Source organism: Pelophylax lessonae (genome assembly GCF_965119305.1).
Source record: "Pelophylax lessonae genome assembly, chromosome: 1".
Taxonomy (NCBI): domain Eukaryota; kingdom Metazoa; phylum Chordata; class Amphibia; order Anura; family Ranidae; genus Pelophylax; species Pelophylax lessonae.
The window spans coordinates 306,837,714-306,854,883 of NC_138768.1; the positions used below are offsets into that span (position 1 = coordinate 306,837,714).

General features: G+C 43.8%; 1 protein-coding gene across 6 annotated transcripts in view; it reads left to right on the forward strand.

Moving 5' to 3' along the window:
* Positions 1–17,170, forward strand: part of EMID1 (EMI domain containing 1) — a 163,887-nt gene that overhangs the window by 62,603 nt on the left and 84,114 nt on the right. For 5 of the 6 annotated variants that reach the window (XM_082265843.1, XM_082265839.1, XM_082265841.1 and 2 more), the window contains exon 4: positions 8,988–9,077. The exons of the other annotated variant lie outside the window; for it this stretch is intronic. In XM_082265843.1, the coding sequence (XP_082121969.1) occupies positions 8,988–9,077 (90 nt within the window). The remainder of the gene's footprint in view (positions 1–8,987; positions 9,078–17,170) is intronic. 6 annotated transcript variants of the gene reach the window in all.

The window sequence follows — 17,170 nt, forward strand, 5'->3', positions numbered from 1 at the left end:
TTAGGCATTTTGTCAAGGCACCTCTGAAGAACCCAGAAGGCACCCCCATGGCACCCTGGTTGAAAAAGGCTGAGGTAGACCTTTGTTAAGAGTCAGATGGTTCACAGAATACATACAGTATACATACTGTATATAATGTTTGCATGTTGCACATATTTTACACAGAAACGAGTTTTCTTTTTTTAAGTAATATACATATTAGTAAGATAATTTACAACCAGGTGATCTTTTCTATTTTATCTAAAAAAAAAAAAAAAAGTACAAAATATTTAAAAAGACCACACTTTCCTTTTCTTAGGCTACATTAAGGCTGCATTCACATGTCAGCGTATGGATCACGGGCAGAATCGCAGCGATTCCGCCCGCGATCCGGAGACTATTGCAAATCGCGGGACGCCTGTGCGTTGCCCGTGATTTGCAATAGCACCCCAAACGCTGAGCGATGTCGCCGTGATTTCCGCCTGCCGAATCGCGGTAACATCGCACAAAAAAAATCACAGGACGCAATATGCTCCAAAGAAGCTCTTGCACTTTTTTGGGCGTAATGCGTCCCGCGATTTTTTTTTTGCGCGATGTTACCGCGATTCGGCAGGCGGAAATCGCGGCAACATCGCTCAGCGTTTGGGGTGCTATTGCAAATCACGGGCAACGCACAGGCGCACCGCGATCCATACGCTGACATGTGAATGCAGCCTCACGCCTGAGTGTAGCGTTTTTTACCGCGATTTTACCGTGATTTTTACCGCGATTTTTACCGCGATTTTTGTGCAGGCGTTTTTAAATTGAATAGAGACCAATGGAAAACGCCTGTAATCTGCCCAAAAAGAAGCTCATGTACTTTTTTGAGCATTGGCGTTTTGCTCACAGCGTCAAAACGCTCAGATGTGAACAGGGGCCATTGAAATGAATAGGATTTGTCTTGTTGGGCATTTTGAGAGCTGATCCTAGAGCAGAAAAACTCCCCAAAAACGCCCCAAAACGCCTACATGTGAACGGAGCCTTTACTGTTGTCAAATGAAGCACAAACACATCATTGGATTCCTACAGTTCTTTGTTAAATATACAGACAAATTTAAGTATGCCTATGTCCGCGAAAAAAAATCATGTGTCCTTGTGACTTCCGTGGGCTCAAATGAAATCTTAAACAATGTTGTCAGGTTTCTGAGCTACTGTATGTTTTGTGAACTACAGAACACCCCCATGTAATGAAATCAGGAGAGGGAGAGGTGTTTGTAGGCAAAATCAGGAGAGCAGCCTAGGGTGACAACGGTGAGTGAGCACTGTCACCCTTAAACAGAAAGTGTGCTACAATTATTATTTATAATCATATATAAATATAAAGCAGGAAAACCATGAACAGGGACACCTCCATTCGCACATCTTAAAAAAATAATTTTTAGATAAACTTCAGTTCTTTAAACCTTTATATGTTCTATTCTGTATATCTTCTTATTATATATTAACAGCTGCAAACGTCCGGAAGTTTCAAAGTAGAATTCCAACATTTTTTTTTTATTTATTTAACACAAAACAGGGTGTACAGGGTTAAAAAACAACATAAGGCACATTTTTCATTTCAGTCTTTATTAATGGCATAATTTATTCCATTCATGCGGAGACCAGTCATTATACAGTGAGAGTTACAGAAGCAAGAGAACCTGGGTACAGGGTAAAAATTCACTTATCAAGGAGGGGTGGGTCTCAAAGACATCTTATAGAAAGGTTCAATATGGGTCAATACACTTAGTTTCAGGTGGCCGGAGGTGTTAGGGTGGGTATGTCTAAGTCTGGTACCCGATGACAACTTGAATGGGAAGAAACAGGAGAGATAGGGTCTTGGAGGGACAGGGAGCAATGAGGACCTTCCTGCAGTGTACACTGCGGTCAAAGTAAACTTGTTGCAAACCCTGACAAAATAAACTTGGTATATGATGGAAAAACCATCTGCAAATAAAACACCAGAATGATTCAAAGATTCAAAAATGTAGGCTGCTGACATTATACGCAAATCATAAGTAGGTGGAGCATTAGGGTCCTTTTCAGTTTCTCCTAAACAGCAATAATAACAGAGCTCAGTGGCTAAATGAGAGAGTGAGTAATTTGCCTAACCCCTTTCCCTCCCACAATTGTGCTATACTGTATCTTTAGCTAACCCTTAGTGCTTTGGGAATCCTTTGTCATGTATCAATGCGAATGTCAGGGAAAAATACCATAAACATATTCAGTACATCTCTGTAATAAATGCACATTCTCCCATGTTTTATTCCTTTAACCACTTGCCGCCTGCTCACCGTCAAATGACGGCGGAGCGGTGCGGCTCTCCTTCTGGGAGGATGTCATATGACATCTGCCCAGAACGGCCACTCTCACGCAACCGCAGGGGTGCACAGCGCAGTGATCGCGGCTGCGCCATGTTCCTAGGACACGGCGCGACCCCGATCTTGGTAAAGAGCCAATGACATGGCTCTTTATCCATATGATCGGCTGTACACTTATTGGGATTTTTTTTTACCAAAAATATGTAGGAGAATACAAATTGGCCTAAAATGATGAAAAAATTTGATTTTTACATATTTTATTAAGAATGTTATATAGTAGAAAGTAAAAAAATATTGTTTTTTTTTTTTTTTCAGAATTGTCGCTATTTTTTTTGTTTATAGTGCAAAACATAAAAATCGCACAGGTGATCAAATACCGCCAAAAGAAAGCTCTATTTGTGGGAAAAAAAGGACATAAATTTTATTTGGGTACAGCGTCGCATGACCACACAATTGTCAGTTAAAATAATGCAGTGCTGAACTGCAAGAAATGGCCTGGTTATTAAGGGGGAAAACCTTCCTGTCCAGAACTGGTTAAAGTGGTTGTAAAGTCAGAAGGTTGTATCCCATTGCCAGCAATGGAACTGTTCATATTGCTGCGACATGAGTCGCATGAAAAAGGTTCCTGCACTACTTACCAATTTCATTGCAACTTGCCTAGACTTCTGTTCAATTAAGTCACAAGCCGAAATGAAATTGGCAGTGCAAATCGCACTGATGTGCGGCTTGGAAATCACGCTGAAGTAGCACAATTTCAAAGCCACACTGGTGTGACTGGGGCTTAAAGGAGTTGTAAAGGCAAAAGGTTTTTTATCTTAATGCATTCTATGCATTAAAATAAAATGCCTTCTGTGTGCAGCAGCCCCCCTCAGCCCCCTAATACTTACCTGAGCCCATCTCTATCCAGCGATGTTGTAGGAGTGTCTCGACTGCTCGGGGTGCTCCCTCCTCATTGGCTGAAACAGCAGCACAGCGCCATTGGCTCCTGCTGCTGTCAATCAAAGTCAGTGCGCCAATAAGGAGAGAAAGAGGGCGTGGCCGGGCCTTGGCTCAGTGTCTGAATGAGCGGCTTGGGTGCGCCCATAGCAGGCTGCTTACTGTGGGGGCACTCAATAGGAGGGAGGGGCCAGGGGAGTCAAAGAGGGACCTGAGAAAAGGAGGATCAGGGCTACTCTGTGCAAAACCATTACACAGAGCAGGAAAGTATAACATGTTTGTTATTTTTAACAAAAAAAAACAAGACTTTAGTATCACTTTTTTAGGTAAAAAAAAACTATTTTAGGTTTAGTATCACTTTAATACCAACCCAGAAACACAGTTATCAAGCACTATGAGGAGTTCTGAACGTTCTATGAGCAGGATAAAAGTAGGTTTTATAGCTTACTGCAAATGTGATATTGAAGGTTACCAACTGTCACTCTTTTGAAGGGACTGTCCCTCTTTTGAGACCAAATCCCTCTGTCCCTCATACTGTCTTAGTTGTCCTTCTTTTTTGATCTGATATGTACATTTTATTTTTATTTTATTACCAAAAGTGTAATGCTGGACTAATCTTTTTATCCAACCTCTACTGTATTTCACTGCATTTTATATTTTAAAAAGCCAATATAAGAGTCAAATAGCACTTGTGTGGTTTAGCCAATCATTTTCGGTATATATTAGGTCTATGTGGTCCGTGAAACTGGGGCCATAGCAGGGATGTGCCCTTTGCCTACATACTGTGTTCTACAAGGTGTCCCTCTTCATCATTTTAGAAAGGTGGGAGGTCTGGATAGTCACCTGCTATTCAATCTGTCATGGCTGCCAGCTACGTAATCCCTCTATTAGAAATAGACCAAATTTAACTGTGGGGCATTTGACTTGTATTATAAATCATTCCTCGGCATTCAAATACACATCTGGGTGCTGGAGTAATCTATGGGGAAATTGTTGCACACAGTAACACGGTTTTCATATTTAACGTTTAGATACAATTTATTTATAGTCAGTGATTTGTATAACAACCAGATGATGTAGCTTGTGAAAAGAGCTCTGTACAGAAGGAGACCGTGTGAAAAACTGATGGGCTATATATAGGATGGTGAGACAAATTTGCATTTTAAGTCTGCCTTTATCCTCCAGATTCTCATCTTTTTATTTAAAGTAATGCTGGTCATACATGGCAAATATCTTTTGTGGACAATGTTAAAAGTATGAATAGACCCTAAGGAGAATGTCAGACAGGTGCTGAAATGTGGAGCATTTATCTGATAGATAGTTGCTTTGTGTCTCCCGCCAGAGCCGCATCAGCTTAGCACAGATATGAATGGGGATCGGTCTTCCCCTTGTCATGCAAGCTTGGCAGAGAGCAATCTCCATTCATTTCTACTGCTGAGCTGTTGTAGCTCAGTAGGGGGGTGACACACAGCCCTTTTCTAACAGAAGTGATCAGATCAGATCACCCATCTAAAACTACGCCAACACTTGCTAGAGCTTATTCATTGCTTTTCTTTCTGTGTGCCAAGTGCATATTCCCAGCTTAATATGTCTACATTTCTAGAAGTACACGTATACGCAGTCAGATCACAAGAATACGTGTGGATTGGGAATAAAACTATCCATCGTGAAAGCACAGCTGAAGAGATGGGACATAGTCTAATTGTTCAAACACTTCCTTTCTTTCCTTGTGTGTCACAAATCTGAGATCATATTCCTTTAGCAGCTATAGTGTAATAATGGTACACTTTTTACATCAACAAACTTTAAGATGTCCTACCATCTTCAAAGCATCATATACACTCATCTGCCACTTTTTTAGGTGCTGGTACGGGGTTGGATCCCCTTTTGCCTTCAGAACTGCCTTAATTCTTTTTGGCATAGATTCAACAAGGTGTTGGAAACAATCCTCAGAGATTTTGGTCCATATTGATGTAGCACCCTCCTAGATAGGTGCTAGGCAGGTAAAATATAGTTTGCTCTGTCTGCTTATCAGGGGAGCCTGATCAGTAGTTAGGCCTGCTTAGTGTGCTCACTGTGCGATTCGTGTGGGCTGAGGGAGTGTCCCCACTGTATCCAATGAGGAGGTTCGTTGGACAGTGGGGGAAACCTGGCCAATGACGCACAGGCCTTTGTAACTGTCCCAGTGGGTTGGCACAGAGAGAGAGGTGCATCCTTGGATAGGGTATAAAAGCCAAGAGCACATGAGGAAGGGGGTCTTTTGGCGGGAAGCCAAGTCCCAGAAGGAGGGTCATGGCTGTCTCTTCTTCCAAGGCTGTGAAAGATGGTCACAGGCAGTCGGCCTGGTGTACCAGAAAGTGTGGCTGAACCCAAAGGTCCAGTGAAGGCTGACTGGTGGAGTTTGGAGGCAACAGTGACTCTGGAAAAAAAGTGTCCATGAGTACAGAGGAACTTGCCCAGGGGTCTGCCAGAAAGGGGACCACTCCAGAGGCAAGAGTCAGCGGACGGGTGTCAGCACACAGGCAGTGAGAGTAAAGTATCTTCACCTAGTGGCAAGGTGAAGCAGCGGCCTTGCCGCATTTTACAGTTGGCTGTCCTTAAGACTGTGAATAGTTAATAGTTGGAGTATACCACTCATCCCTTCTCCTATCCAAGTTCTCAATAAAACCACAAAAACAACATCCTCTGGACTGATTGTTGACTGAGCCAAGAACTTTCATTGCTGTTTATCTGCTGTCAGTTGCTAAGAGTAACCCAGGGGAATCCAGAAAGTGTAATTCTCAGCAGTCCTCTAGGGGGCAGTGCAACATTGACATGATAGCATCGATGCTCTATTGGATTGAGATTTGGTGACTTAAGAGGCCATTGGAGTACAGTGAACTCATTGTCATGTTCAAGAAACCAGTTTGAGATGATTTGATCTTTGTGACATGGTGCATTATCCTGCTGCAAGGAGCCATCAGAAGATGGGTACACTGTAGTCATAAAGGGATGGACATAGTCAGCAACAATACTCAGGTAGGCCATTGTGTTTAAACAATGCTCAATTGGTACTAAGGGGCACAAAGTGTGCCAAGAAAATATCCCCCACATCATTACACCACCAGCCTGAACCATTGATACAACGCAGAATAGATCCAAGCTTTCATGTTGTTTACGCTGAATTCTGACCCTACCATCTGAATGTCGCAGCTGAAATCGAAACTCATCAGACCAGGCAACCTTTTTCCAACCTTCTATTGTCCAATTTTGGTGAGCCTGTGCCAATTGTAGCCCCAGTTTCCTGTTCTTAGCTGAAAGGAGTGGCACTCAGTGTGGTCTTCTGCTGCTGTAGCCCATCTGCTTTAAAGTTTGATGTGTTGTGCGTTCAGAGATAGTATTCTGCATACCTTGGTTGTAATGAGTGGTTATATGAGGTACTTCTGTCTTTCTTTTATCTTGAACCAGTCTGCCCATTCTCCTCTGACCTCTGACATCAACATGGCTTCTTCTCCTCTGACCTCTTGACATCAACAAGGAATTTTCATCCACCCAACAACCGCTCCCTGGAAATGTTCTCTTTTTTCGGACCATTCTCTGTAAACCCTAGAGTTGGTTGTGCATGAAAATCCAAGTATGTCAGCAGTTTTTGAAATACTCAGACAAGCCCATCTGGCACCAACAACCATGTCATGTTCAAAGTCACTTAAACCCCATTTCTTCCCTATTCTGATGCTCAGTTTGAACTTCAGCAAGTTGTCTTCACCACATCTAGATGCCTAAATGCATTGAGTTGCAGCCATGTGATTGGCTTATTAGCAATTTGTGTTACCAAGCAATTGAACAGGTGTACCTAATAATGTGGCTGGTGAACGTATAGTAACACAAGCTTGGATACCTTCTAGTGGCCTGAAACATGACCAACCATAATAAACTGGCATGTGTGTGATTGTGTGCCTTTTGAGACAAGTGAGCAGCATTAAAGCTGAACTCCCGACACACTAAAACTTTCATTTACTGTAAATATATTCCTCAATAGGGATGATCGAACTTTTGAAAAGTTCGTTCGACCAGAACACCCGCATTTCCCAAAAGTTCGGTTTGGATTCCAGAACCCCATTGAAATCAATGGGACCCGAACTTCTGGAATCAAAAAACACCATTTTGAAGCCCTAAAACCCAATAAATGCCCCTAAAAAGTGCCTAGGGTTCTGGGTCATGCCCCAGGGACTATGAATCAGGCAAAAAAAAAAGTTCTTAAAAATTGTAGTTTTTGATATATATATGTATATATGTATACCCCTAACCCAGAATCTGCATAGTGGGGTCACCCTGACATGGCAGAGTCAGTTCACCCTAAACTACACTACGGTCACCCTGATATGGCAGAGTCAGTTCACCCTAAACTACACTACGGTCACCCTGACATGGCAGAGTTCGGTCACCCTAAACTACACTACGGTCACCCTGACATGGCATAGTTCGGTCACCCTGACATGGCAGAGTCAGTTCAACCTAAACTACACTACGGTCACCCTGACATGGCAGAGTCAGTTCACCCTTAACTACACTACGGTTACCCTGACATGGCAGAGTCCGTTCACCCTTAACTACACTACGGTCACCCTGACATGGCAGAGTCAGTTCACCCTTAACTACACTACAGTCACCCTGACATGGCAGAGTCAGTTCACCCTAAACTACACTACGGTCACCCTGACATGGCAGAGTCATGTCCCCTAAACTACACTACGGTCCCCCCGACATGTCAGAGTCAGGTCACCCTAAACTACACTACGGTCACCCTGGCACTTAAAGCTATCCCTACAAAAACTAGATTTTTGAATCTAACTATAGTGGTATATAGTACCCTAACTACACTGCATATCCCTTTCCTCACACTAATAATTGCAAAATGACACTGGAGCTTTACAAGCAGCAGGAGAAACACAAATGCTTCCACTCTCTTCCACAGCCTCTGTATTACAGTGCTAGAGTTTTGGCGGGGCTATGTTATATACTGGGGGGCGTATGGGGGGCGTATTCACTCCTGATTGGGCTCTGGACCCCGTAGTCACTCCAATCACATTTTACTGATGTTTCTGGGCCAATCATGGGTTTTTAAAGTCCAGTTCCTGTCCCATTGCATTTTGGGGGTTCTGGTGGCCGAATTCCGAACTTTTACTGCAAAAAGTTTGGAATTCGGCCGAATTTCGAACACCCAATGTTTGGGTCGAACCGATGGTCAACCCGAACCGTTCGATCATCCCTATTCCTCAATAGCCACAAACAATATAAATACACTTTGTATACATCACATCCTTGACAAACCAAGATATTATCTTGTAAATGTAGCAGTGACACCATCTCTGTGCCAAACATAGCCTGTACAGAGAGAAAAGCTATGGGAGGGACCATGCAGGCCCACCCACTACAGGCTGCTTGCAGAAAACCACAGGAGGGGCGGAGACAAGACCAGTCACCCAGCACAAGGAGAATAATAGCAGTGACCAGTCTTTATTACAGGATACTCCTGCACAGTGGTAAAGCTTTACACCGGATAACTACACATATCTGGAAGAAATACACAAAGCACAACAGGATTCATGTAAGAATACATGCCTTTTGCATTTAGACAATATTTGGCAATCCCCGAGTTCAGCTTAAATAACTTTTTAAAATACATTTATACCAATACAAGTTTGATAATAAAATGGTGGTTAGCCTGTCTTAAAAAAAATGTATGTTTTACAGGCCCTGGATCCCTATCTGAGGTGCAAGACAGTCCACGGATCACTACCACAGTTCGTAAAATGCCCCCTAGGGATGGAGCCACCTTCTCAGGTAACTGGCGTCTTTCTGATTTCTGGTATGAAAATCAATTTTTGGGATGTAGTAAATTGTAATTTTACCTGATATAATATAACTAGTGCAAGCAATTACTTGTCTCTATGGGCCTGATTTGTGAAAGATGGAGCCAATGAAACTGGAGCTGCAGCTCATTGTAACCTATTAGATGCCTTGTTTAATTGTTTTACCAGGAAAGCCTTTTAATATGGAAACTGGGGCCCAATTGTTTGGCACTCCAGCATTGGCTTTGCATACGTTTTAGAAGTTATACGTTTTATAAACTATAGCCTGCTATATGTATAGTTATGTCAGCGTTGCTAAGGCTTGTACCAAATAGTTTTGTAAGCTTTCAGCAACTAGTTTACATTAATTACCAGGTAGAGTAGAATATATAGACTTTTCCTATCCAAAGGCCTGTGTCGATGGGCTTTTGTACCCTTCACATGGGTTTGGATTCCTATACATATCTATGGAAATACAAAACTCATTTGAAGCAGATGAAAAACATACCAGAAGGAGGTCAACTACTGTCAATTGCACTTGAATTCTGAATGACCTCAGAAGCGTCTCAAACCTGATGTCATATTGGTACAATTTAAACAAGCCAAAAGCCCCTTGATGAAAAGTTCAAGTTATTTTTTCTGTAATATAACCTATGTAAGGCGGGGTGTAACCAGCATTGTAATATATTGTGTGTTTAGTTAATTATGTGTACATAGTTATTGTAATATTCATTATTCATGATATAAGTATTGTAATTCTATCTTCCATATGGAGAGCAGCAGTGGAAGTTGGAACCAGACAGCACAGTGCAGCCTATGCCATCTGAGAAGTAGCATGCATATGTGATGGCACAATTCTTTGCAGGGCGTCTTGGTCTTTGCAGGCTTTTATCATGGGGATTGCACATGTCAGCTTTCTGGTTCAATAATTTTTATTAATTTAAAACTGAGAAACAGGAAAAATCACCTAATAGAACATGCAACATGAGTGTAGCCTTAAACGGTGCTAAGGAAAAAGGAGGAACAACCTCCACAATTTGTAATAGACACAAATACAAAAAAGGAAAAGTCCAGGGAAGATCTCCTTAGCTGGCGGTACAAACTTGGACATATGACATTGCAGACAACGGTGAAGTATGTTCTGGACATATAAGAAATGGAAGAGAGCACAGTCCCATCAAGAAAGGAAGATCAAAGGAAAGAGGAGAGAAGGAATGGCCAAAAGGGGGAAGAGGGCAGGGGCTCAGGATCATTGAGGGCACCAGTCGGGAAGGCATACGCCAACATGGTTCAAAAATCTTTAGGAACATCGCATGGGAGTCTTTAAGAATACTGGACATTTTTTCATTGAGCATCATAGCCGTCATACAGTCTCTCAGTCCCTGCAAAGGGACTGTGGGTTTCTTCCAGGCCTGGGAAATCATCCTCTTAGCTGATATAAACAGGTAGGATGCCAATTTTTCTTGACAAGCAAATAAGCCCAGGATAGGGCAATGCAATAATGCAAATTTATCATCCTTTCAAATGTTCAGATGGAACAGGGTATGCAGTAAGCCGAACACCCGAGACCAAAAGCCTACCAATCGGGCACATGTCCACCAGGTATGCTAAACAACTCCACAATGGCCACATCCCTAAAAAAAAGTGGTCACTGGAAGTTGGATTGGCATGGGAGATTCGGGGCAGGAGCCCAATACCACTGTTAGAGGACTTTATACGCAGCCTCTAAGGTGGCAGTGTTAAACGAGCATTTGCTTCAGTCTGCCAAGTCTTTCTCAGATGCCGAGTCTTGCTCCCACTGGGTCACATAACCACTTCAAGACCACAATGTGTATATATAGATATATATATATATCTATATATACACATACATTGCAGCTTTGAAGTGGTTTACCGGGGTTATGGCTGAAGCTATCATATATATATATAACATTAACATCAAAAACAAAAGAAAAAAATGCTTGAAATATATGACTCTGTGTGTAATGCATCTATATATAATATATGAGTTTCACTTTTTGAATTGAATTACTGAAATAAATTAACGTTTTGATGATACTCTAATTTCATGAGAAGCACCTGTATGTTAACACAAGATAAAGCATGTGTTAACGTACTGAAAAAATGGAAAAGGTCTCCTAATATTTTATAAGACATTGATCTGGAACAATTGTGTAAATGTGTAATTGTCTCAGTGAGGTTGATTTACTGTGCACTCTTATCTGTAAGGGCCTAGGCTCCCAAGCTTGGTAAATGAGGTGAAGCTTCACTTTCCAAAAAATACCCAATTACATGCAAGGAAAGTTAAAAAAAAAAAACAGCATTCTTGCTTGCACATGATTGGATGATGGAACTCAGCAAGGCTTTCCCTCATTTACTAAGCTCTGGGGCAACATTTACTAAACTCTGGGGCAAATTCCCTTGCAAAGTACACAGTCTTTTCTTTTTTTTAGTAAAACAACCCCATTGAATCTCATTATAATCTGCATGCTTGTTCTAGGTCCGTGGCCAAGAAAGGTGTAGGCATTCAAGCAACTAGTAGTCTAATGGGCCATACACACTATACAATTGTCTTTAGATTTTTTCCTGTAGATTTACCAAAACCATATAATATGAGGCCAAATATAAACACTTTCAATTCGTATGCAATCAGGCAGGCCCTTGCACTACATAGTAAAGGTAAATCTAAAGGAAATCTAACAACAAAAGTTGTATAGTGTGTATCCAGCTTTAGAAGGAGGTCAGCAATTGCAATCCCCAGAGCCAGATTTCTAAAAAAAAAAAACAATGAAACCCATGGGTTTTTCTTGACAGTCTATGGACTGAACAAACATTTTATATGATGGACCAAATAACACCAAGCCCAGGTTAATTTGCAGCTACCATATTGTGGACTGTGACCAAAGCTCCCTGCGGAGAATAGAGGGTTTGGGTTTAGAAATCTGCTTGCAATAATCATTCAAGGCAGATCACAAGAACCTCCAGCATAAATATTGTGCAATTTGGAAGCGTGAACTAGGCAGAAAGCAATGTGTTACACAGACAAGCGATTTATTTTACCCTAACCCATTGAACGGTTTTATAATTGTGCTACTGTTCTTGGTGATACAAGAGAAAGTCACAGCTTTATAGAGAGGACATTGAGCTAGAGAAAAAAACAGTACAGCACAGAGAAGATTAAATGTCCCTGTCCCTTAGACAGAAAGAAGCTGTGGAAAGGAAAGAAAAGATGTTCAGTGAAATAATTACCTGCTACAATTTCTAGTTCGTTCAGTGCTCTTATGTCTTCTTAGAGTAAAAGCATTTGTATAGACTGAACTTTTACTAAAGAAAAGTTTTGCAACTGTAAAATTGCACATTGGCCATATATAGGGAGGTGCTTCAATGAAAACGATGGTGATGAACCAGCTAAGGTCTTCCTAACCACTTGACCTCTGGAAGATTTACCCCCCTTCATGACCAGACCATTGTTTTCGCAATATGCCACAGCGTTATTTTAACTGACAATTGCACGGTCATGCAATGCTGAACCCAAATACAATTTATATAATTTTTTTTCCTTCAAATAGAGATTTCTTTTGGTGGTACTTGATCACCACTGTGCTTTTTTTTTTTTTTCCACTGTAAACAAAAAAAACAACAATTAAAAACAAAAACTATATTTTTGACATTCTGCTATAAATTGTATCCAATAAAAAAATTAAAAAATTCTAATTTCTTCATATATTTAACCACTTGCCGACCGCCGCACGACTATCTACGTCGGCGGTCAGCCCCTCACAGGCAAACTGACGTAGGTCTACGTCGCTTGCTTGTGAGGGTCTAGGGAGCGAGCACGCGCCCCCGGAGGCGCGCTCCCGCGTGGTCACGGTCCCCCCCCCGCGCGCGTGTGACCGGCGGACCCGATGTCCGCCGGCCACTCTGCGATCGGCGGGGGAGAGGGAGAAAGTCAGGCGGCTTTAAACAAGCTGCCTGTCATTCTCCCCTGTGTATGAGAGATGATCATACGGTTCTACTATGTAGAACCGTTGATCACTCTGCATACAGCTGAAGCCACAGCCAATCACAGTAGAAAGCACGCCCCTAGGGACACACACAGCCCCTCCCTCTCAAATAAAGTTAACCCCTTCACTGCCAGTGTATTTTTACAGTAACAGTGCATATGTATAGCACTGATTACTGTAGAAATGTCACTGGTAACCCCAAAAGTGTCAAAAATGTCAGTCAAGGGTCCGATCTGTCCGCCGCAATGTCGCAGTACCGCAAACAAAATCGCAGATCGCCGCCATTACGCGTTAAAAAAAAAACAACAAAAATGACAAAAATCTTTCCCTTTGTTAGTAAACGCGATAACTTTTGCGTAAACCAATCAAAATACGCTTTTTGCGATTTTTTTACCAAACATAGGTAGCATAAAACAAATTGGCCGAAAATGTTAAAAAATTTTGATTTTTACATTTTTTTTGGGGGGAATTTCATATAAAAAAAATGTGAAAAATATTGCTATTTTTGCAAAATTTACGCTCTTTTTTTGTTTATAGCGCATGATCAAAAAATCGCACAGGTGATCAAATACCACCAAAAGAAAGCTCTGTTTGTGGGAAAAAAAGGACGCCAAATTCGTTTAGTTACAGCGTCGCACGACCGCGCAATTGTCCGTTAAAGTCACGCAGTGCCGAATCGCAAAATACCCCCTGGTCGTTTAGCAGCCAAATCCTCCGGGGCTTAAGTGGTTAAGCCAATATGTATTCTGCTACATATTTTTGGTAAAAAAAAAATCCCCGTAAGGGTAAATTGATTGGTTTGCACAATAGTTATAAACTATATATAAACTATGGTATACAGGTCCTTCTCAAAAAATTAGCATATTGTGATAAAGTTCATTATTTTCTGTAATGTACTGATAAACATTAGACTTTCATATATTTTAGATTCATTACACACAACTGAAGTAGTGCAAGCCTTTTTTTTGTTTTAATATTGATGATTTTGGCATACAGCTTATGAAAAACCAAAATTCCTATCTCAAAAAATTAGCATATCATGAAAAGGTTCTCTAAACGAGCTATAAACCTAATCATCTGAATCAACTAATTAACTCCAAACACCTGCAAAAGATTCCTGAGGCTTTTAAAAACTCCCAGCCTGGTTCATTACTCAAAACCGCAATCATGGGTAAGACTGCCGACCTGACTGCTGTCCAGAAGGCCATCATTGACACCCTCAAGCAAGAGGGTAAGACACAGAAAGAAATTTCTGAACGAATAGGCTGTTCCCAGAGTGCTGTATCAAGGCACCTCAGTGGAAAGTCTGTGGGAAGGAAAAAGTGTGGCAGAAAACGCTGCACAACGAGAAGAGGTGACCGGACCCTGAGGAAGATTGTGGAGAAGGAACGATTCCAGACCTTGGAGGATCTGCGGAAGCAGTGGACTGAGTCTGGAGTAGAAACATCTAGAGCCACCGTGTACAGGCGTGTGCAGGAAATGGGCTACAGGTGCCGCATTCCCCAGGTCAAGCCACTTTTGAACCAGAAACAGCGGCAGAAGCGCCTGACCTGGGCTACAGAGAAGCAGCACTGGACTGTTGCTCAGTGGTCCAAATTACTTTTTTCGGATGAAAGCAAATTTTGCATGTCATTCGGAAATCAAGGTGCCAGAGTCTGGAGGAAGACTGGGGAGAGGGAAATGCCAAAATGCCTGAAGTCCAGTGTCAAGTACCCACAGTCAGTGATGGTCTGGGGTGCCATGTCAGCTGCTGGTGTTGGTCCACTGTGTTTTATCAAGGGCAGGGTCAATGCAGCTAGCTATCAGGAGATTTTGGAGCACTTCATGCTTCCATCTGCTGAAAAGCTTTATGGAGATGAAGATTAAATTTTTTAGCACGACCTGGCACCTGCTCACAGTGCCAAAATCACTGGTAAATGGTTTACTGACCATGGTATTACTGTGCTCAATTGGCCTGCCAACTCTCCTGACCTGAACCCCATAGAGAATCTGTGGGATGTTGCGAAGAGAAAGTTGAGAGGCGCAAGACCCAACACTCTGGATGAGCTCAAGGCCACTATCGAAGCATCCTGGGCCTCCATAACACCTCAGCAGTGCCACAGGCTGATTGCCTCCATGCAGGGCCGGTGCAAGGATTTTTGACACCCTAGGCGAACCTCATTTTGCCGCCCCATTGTGGCTCCGCCCCTGACTCCACCTCCTTTGCCCCCCCACTTCCCCAGAAAAGCAGTAGACCAGGTTCACATGTACAGTATATGTATATGAAAACCAGTATATTTATAATAAGAAGGAAACAAGGCTGTAATGTGATGAGGCGCGATGTGAAGGAGGTCACATATCATTGAAAATGGAGCTGTGCTGAACTTTCACCAAATGGCAATGTGTAATGAGGGGGTGGGGTTATGCATACCTCAGTTCCCCACACTGCAGCTGAGGTCAACTAAACTTCCAATGGCTGGGCTCCCCCCCATAAGCAAACTCCCAGATCACCCCCCCCAGATACTCCCACTCTGATCACACCCCACCCTGATTACATCTCCCTAGATACCCCTACCCTGATTACACCTCTAGATACCTCTCTACACACTGAAGAGCACTACATCTCTACTGGAGAGAGAGTGGCTGAGAGAGAAGGGTGGCTAACAGAGAGGGGGGCTGTGTTTAAATAAAGGGCATGAGAGAGAAGGGGGGACTGAGAGAGAAGGGGGGACTGAGAGAGAAGGGGGGACTGAGAGAGAAGGGGGGACTGACAGAGAAGGGGGGACTGACAGAGAAGGGGGGACTGTGTTTAAATAAAGGGCATGAGAGAGAAGGGGGGACTGAGAGAGAAGGGGGGACAGAGAGAAGGGGGGACTGACAGAGAAGGGGGGACTGACAGAGAAGGGGGGACTGTGTTTAAATAAAGGGCATGAGAGAGAAGGGGGACTGAGAGAGAAGGGGGGACTGAGAGAGAAGGGGGGACTGAGAGAGAAGGGGGGAATGAGAGAGAAGGGGGCACAGAGGGAGGGTGATGAACAGAGGGTGGGGCTGAGAGAGAAGGGGGCTCAGAGATAGGGTGGCGGATGGAGAGGGTGGCTGAGACACAGGGGGCCTCATAGAGAGGGTGGCAGACAGAGAGGGGGGTTGAGAGAGAGGGGTGGACAGAGGATGGGGCTGAGAGAGAGGGGGGCTCATAGAGAGGGTGGTGGATGGAGAGGGGAGCTGAGAGAGACACAGGGGGCCTCAGAGAGAGGGTGGCAGAAAGAGAGGGGGGCTGAGAGAAATACAGGGGGGCTCAGAGAAAGGGTGGTGGACATAAAGGGGGGTTGTGAGAGAGGGGCCTCAGAGAGAGGGTGGCGGACACAGAGGGGGGCTGAGAGAGAGAGAGAGACAGGGGGCTCAGAGAAAGGGTGGTGGACAGAAAGGTGGGTTGAGAGAGAGGGGCCTCAGAGAGAGGGTGGTGGATGGAGAGGGTGGCTGAGACACAGGGGGCCTCAGAGAGAGGTTGACAGACAGAGAGGGGGGCTGGGAGAGACAGAGGGCCTCAGAGAGAGGGTAGCAGACGGAGAGGGGGGTTGAGAGAGAGGGGTGGACAGAGGATGGGGCTGAGAGAGAGGGGGGCTCATAGAGAGGGTGGTGGATGGAGAGGGGAGCTGAGAGAGACACAGGGGGCCTCAGAGAGAGGGTGGCAGAAAGAGAGGGGGGCTGAGAGAAATACAGGGGGCTCAGAGAAAGGGTGGTGGACATAAAGGGGGGTTGAGAGAGAGGGGCCTCAGAGAGAGGGTGGCGGACACAGAGGGGGGCTGAGAGAGAGAGAGACAGGGGGCTCAGAGAAAGGGTGGTGGACAGAAAGGTGGGTTGAGAGAGAGGGGCCTCAGAGAGAGGGTGGCGGATGGAGAGGGTGGCTGAGACACAGGGGGCCTCAGAGAGAGAGTGGCAGACAGAGAGGGGGGCTGGGAGAGACAGAGGGCCTCAGAGAAAGGGTAGCAGACAGAGAGGGGGGTTGAGAGAGAGGGGTGGACAGAGGATGGGGCTGAGAGAGAGGGGGGCTCATAGAGAGGGTGGTGGATGGAGAGGGGAGCTGAGAGAGACACAGGGGGCC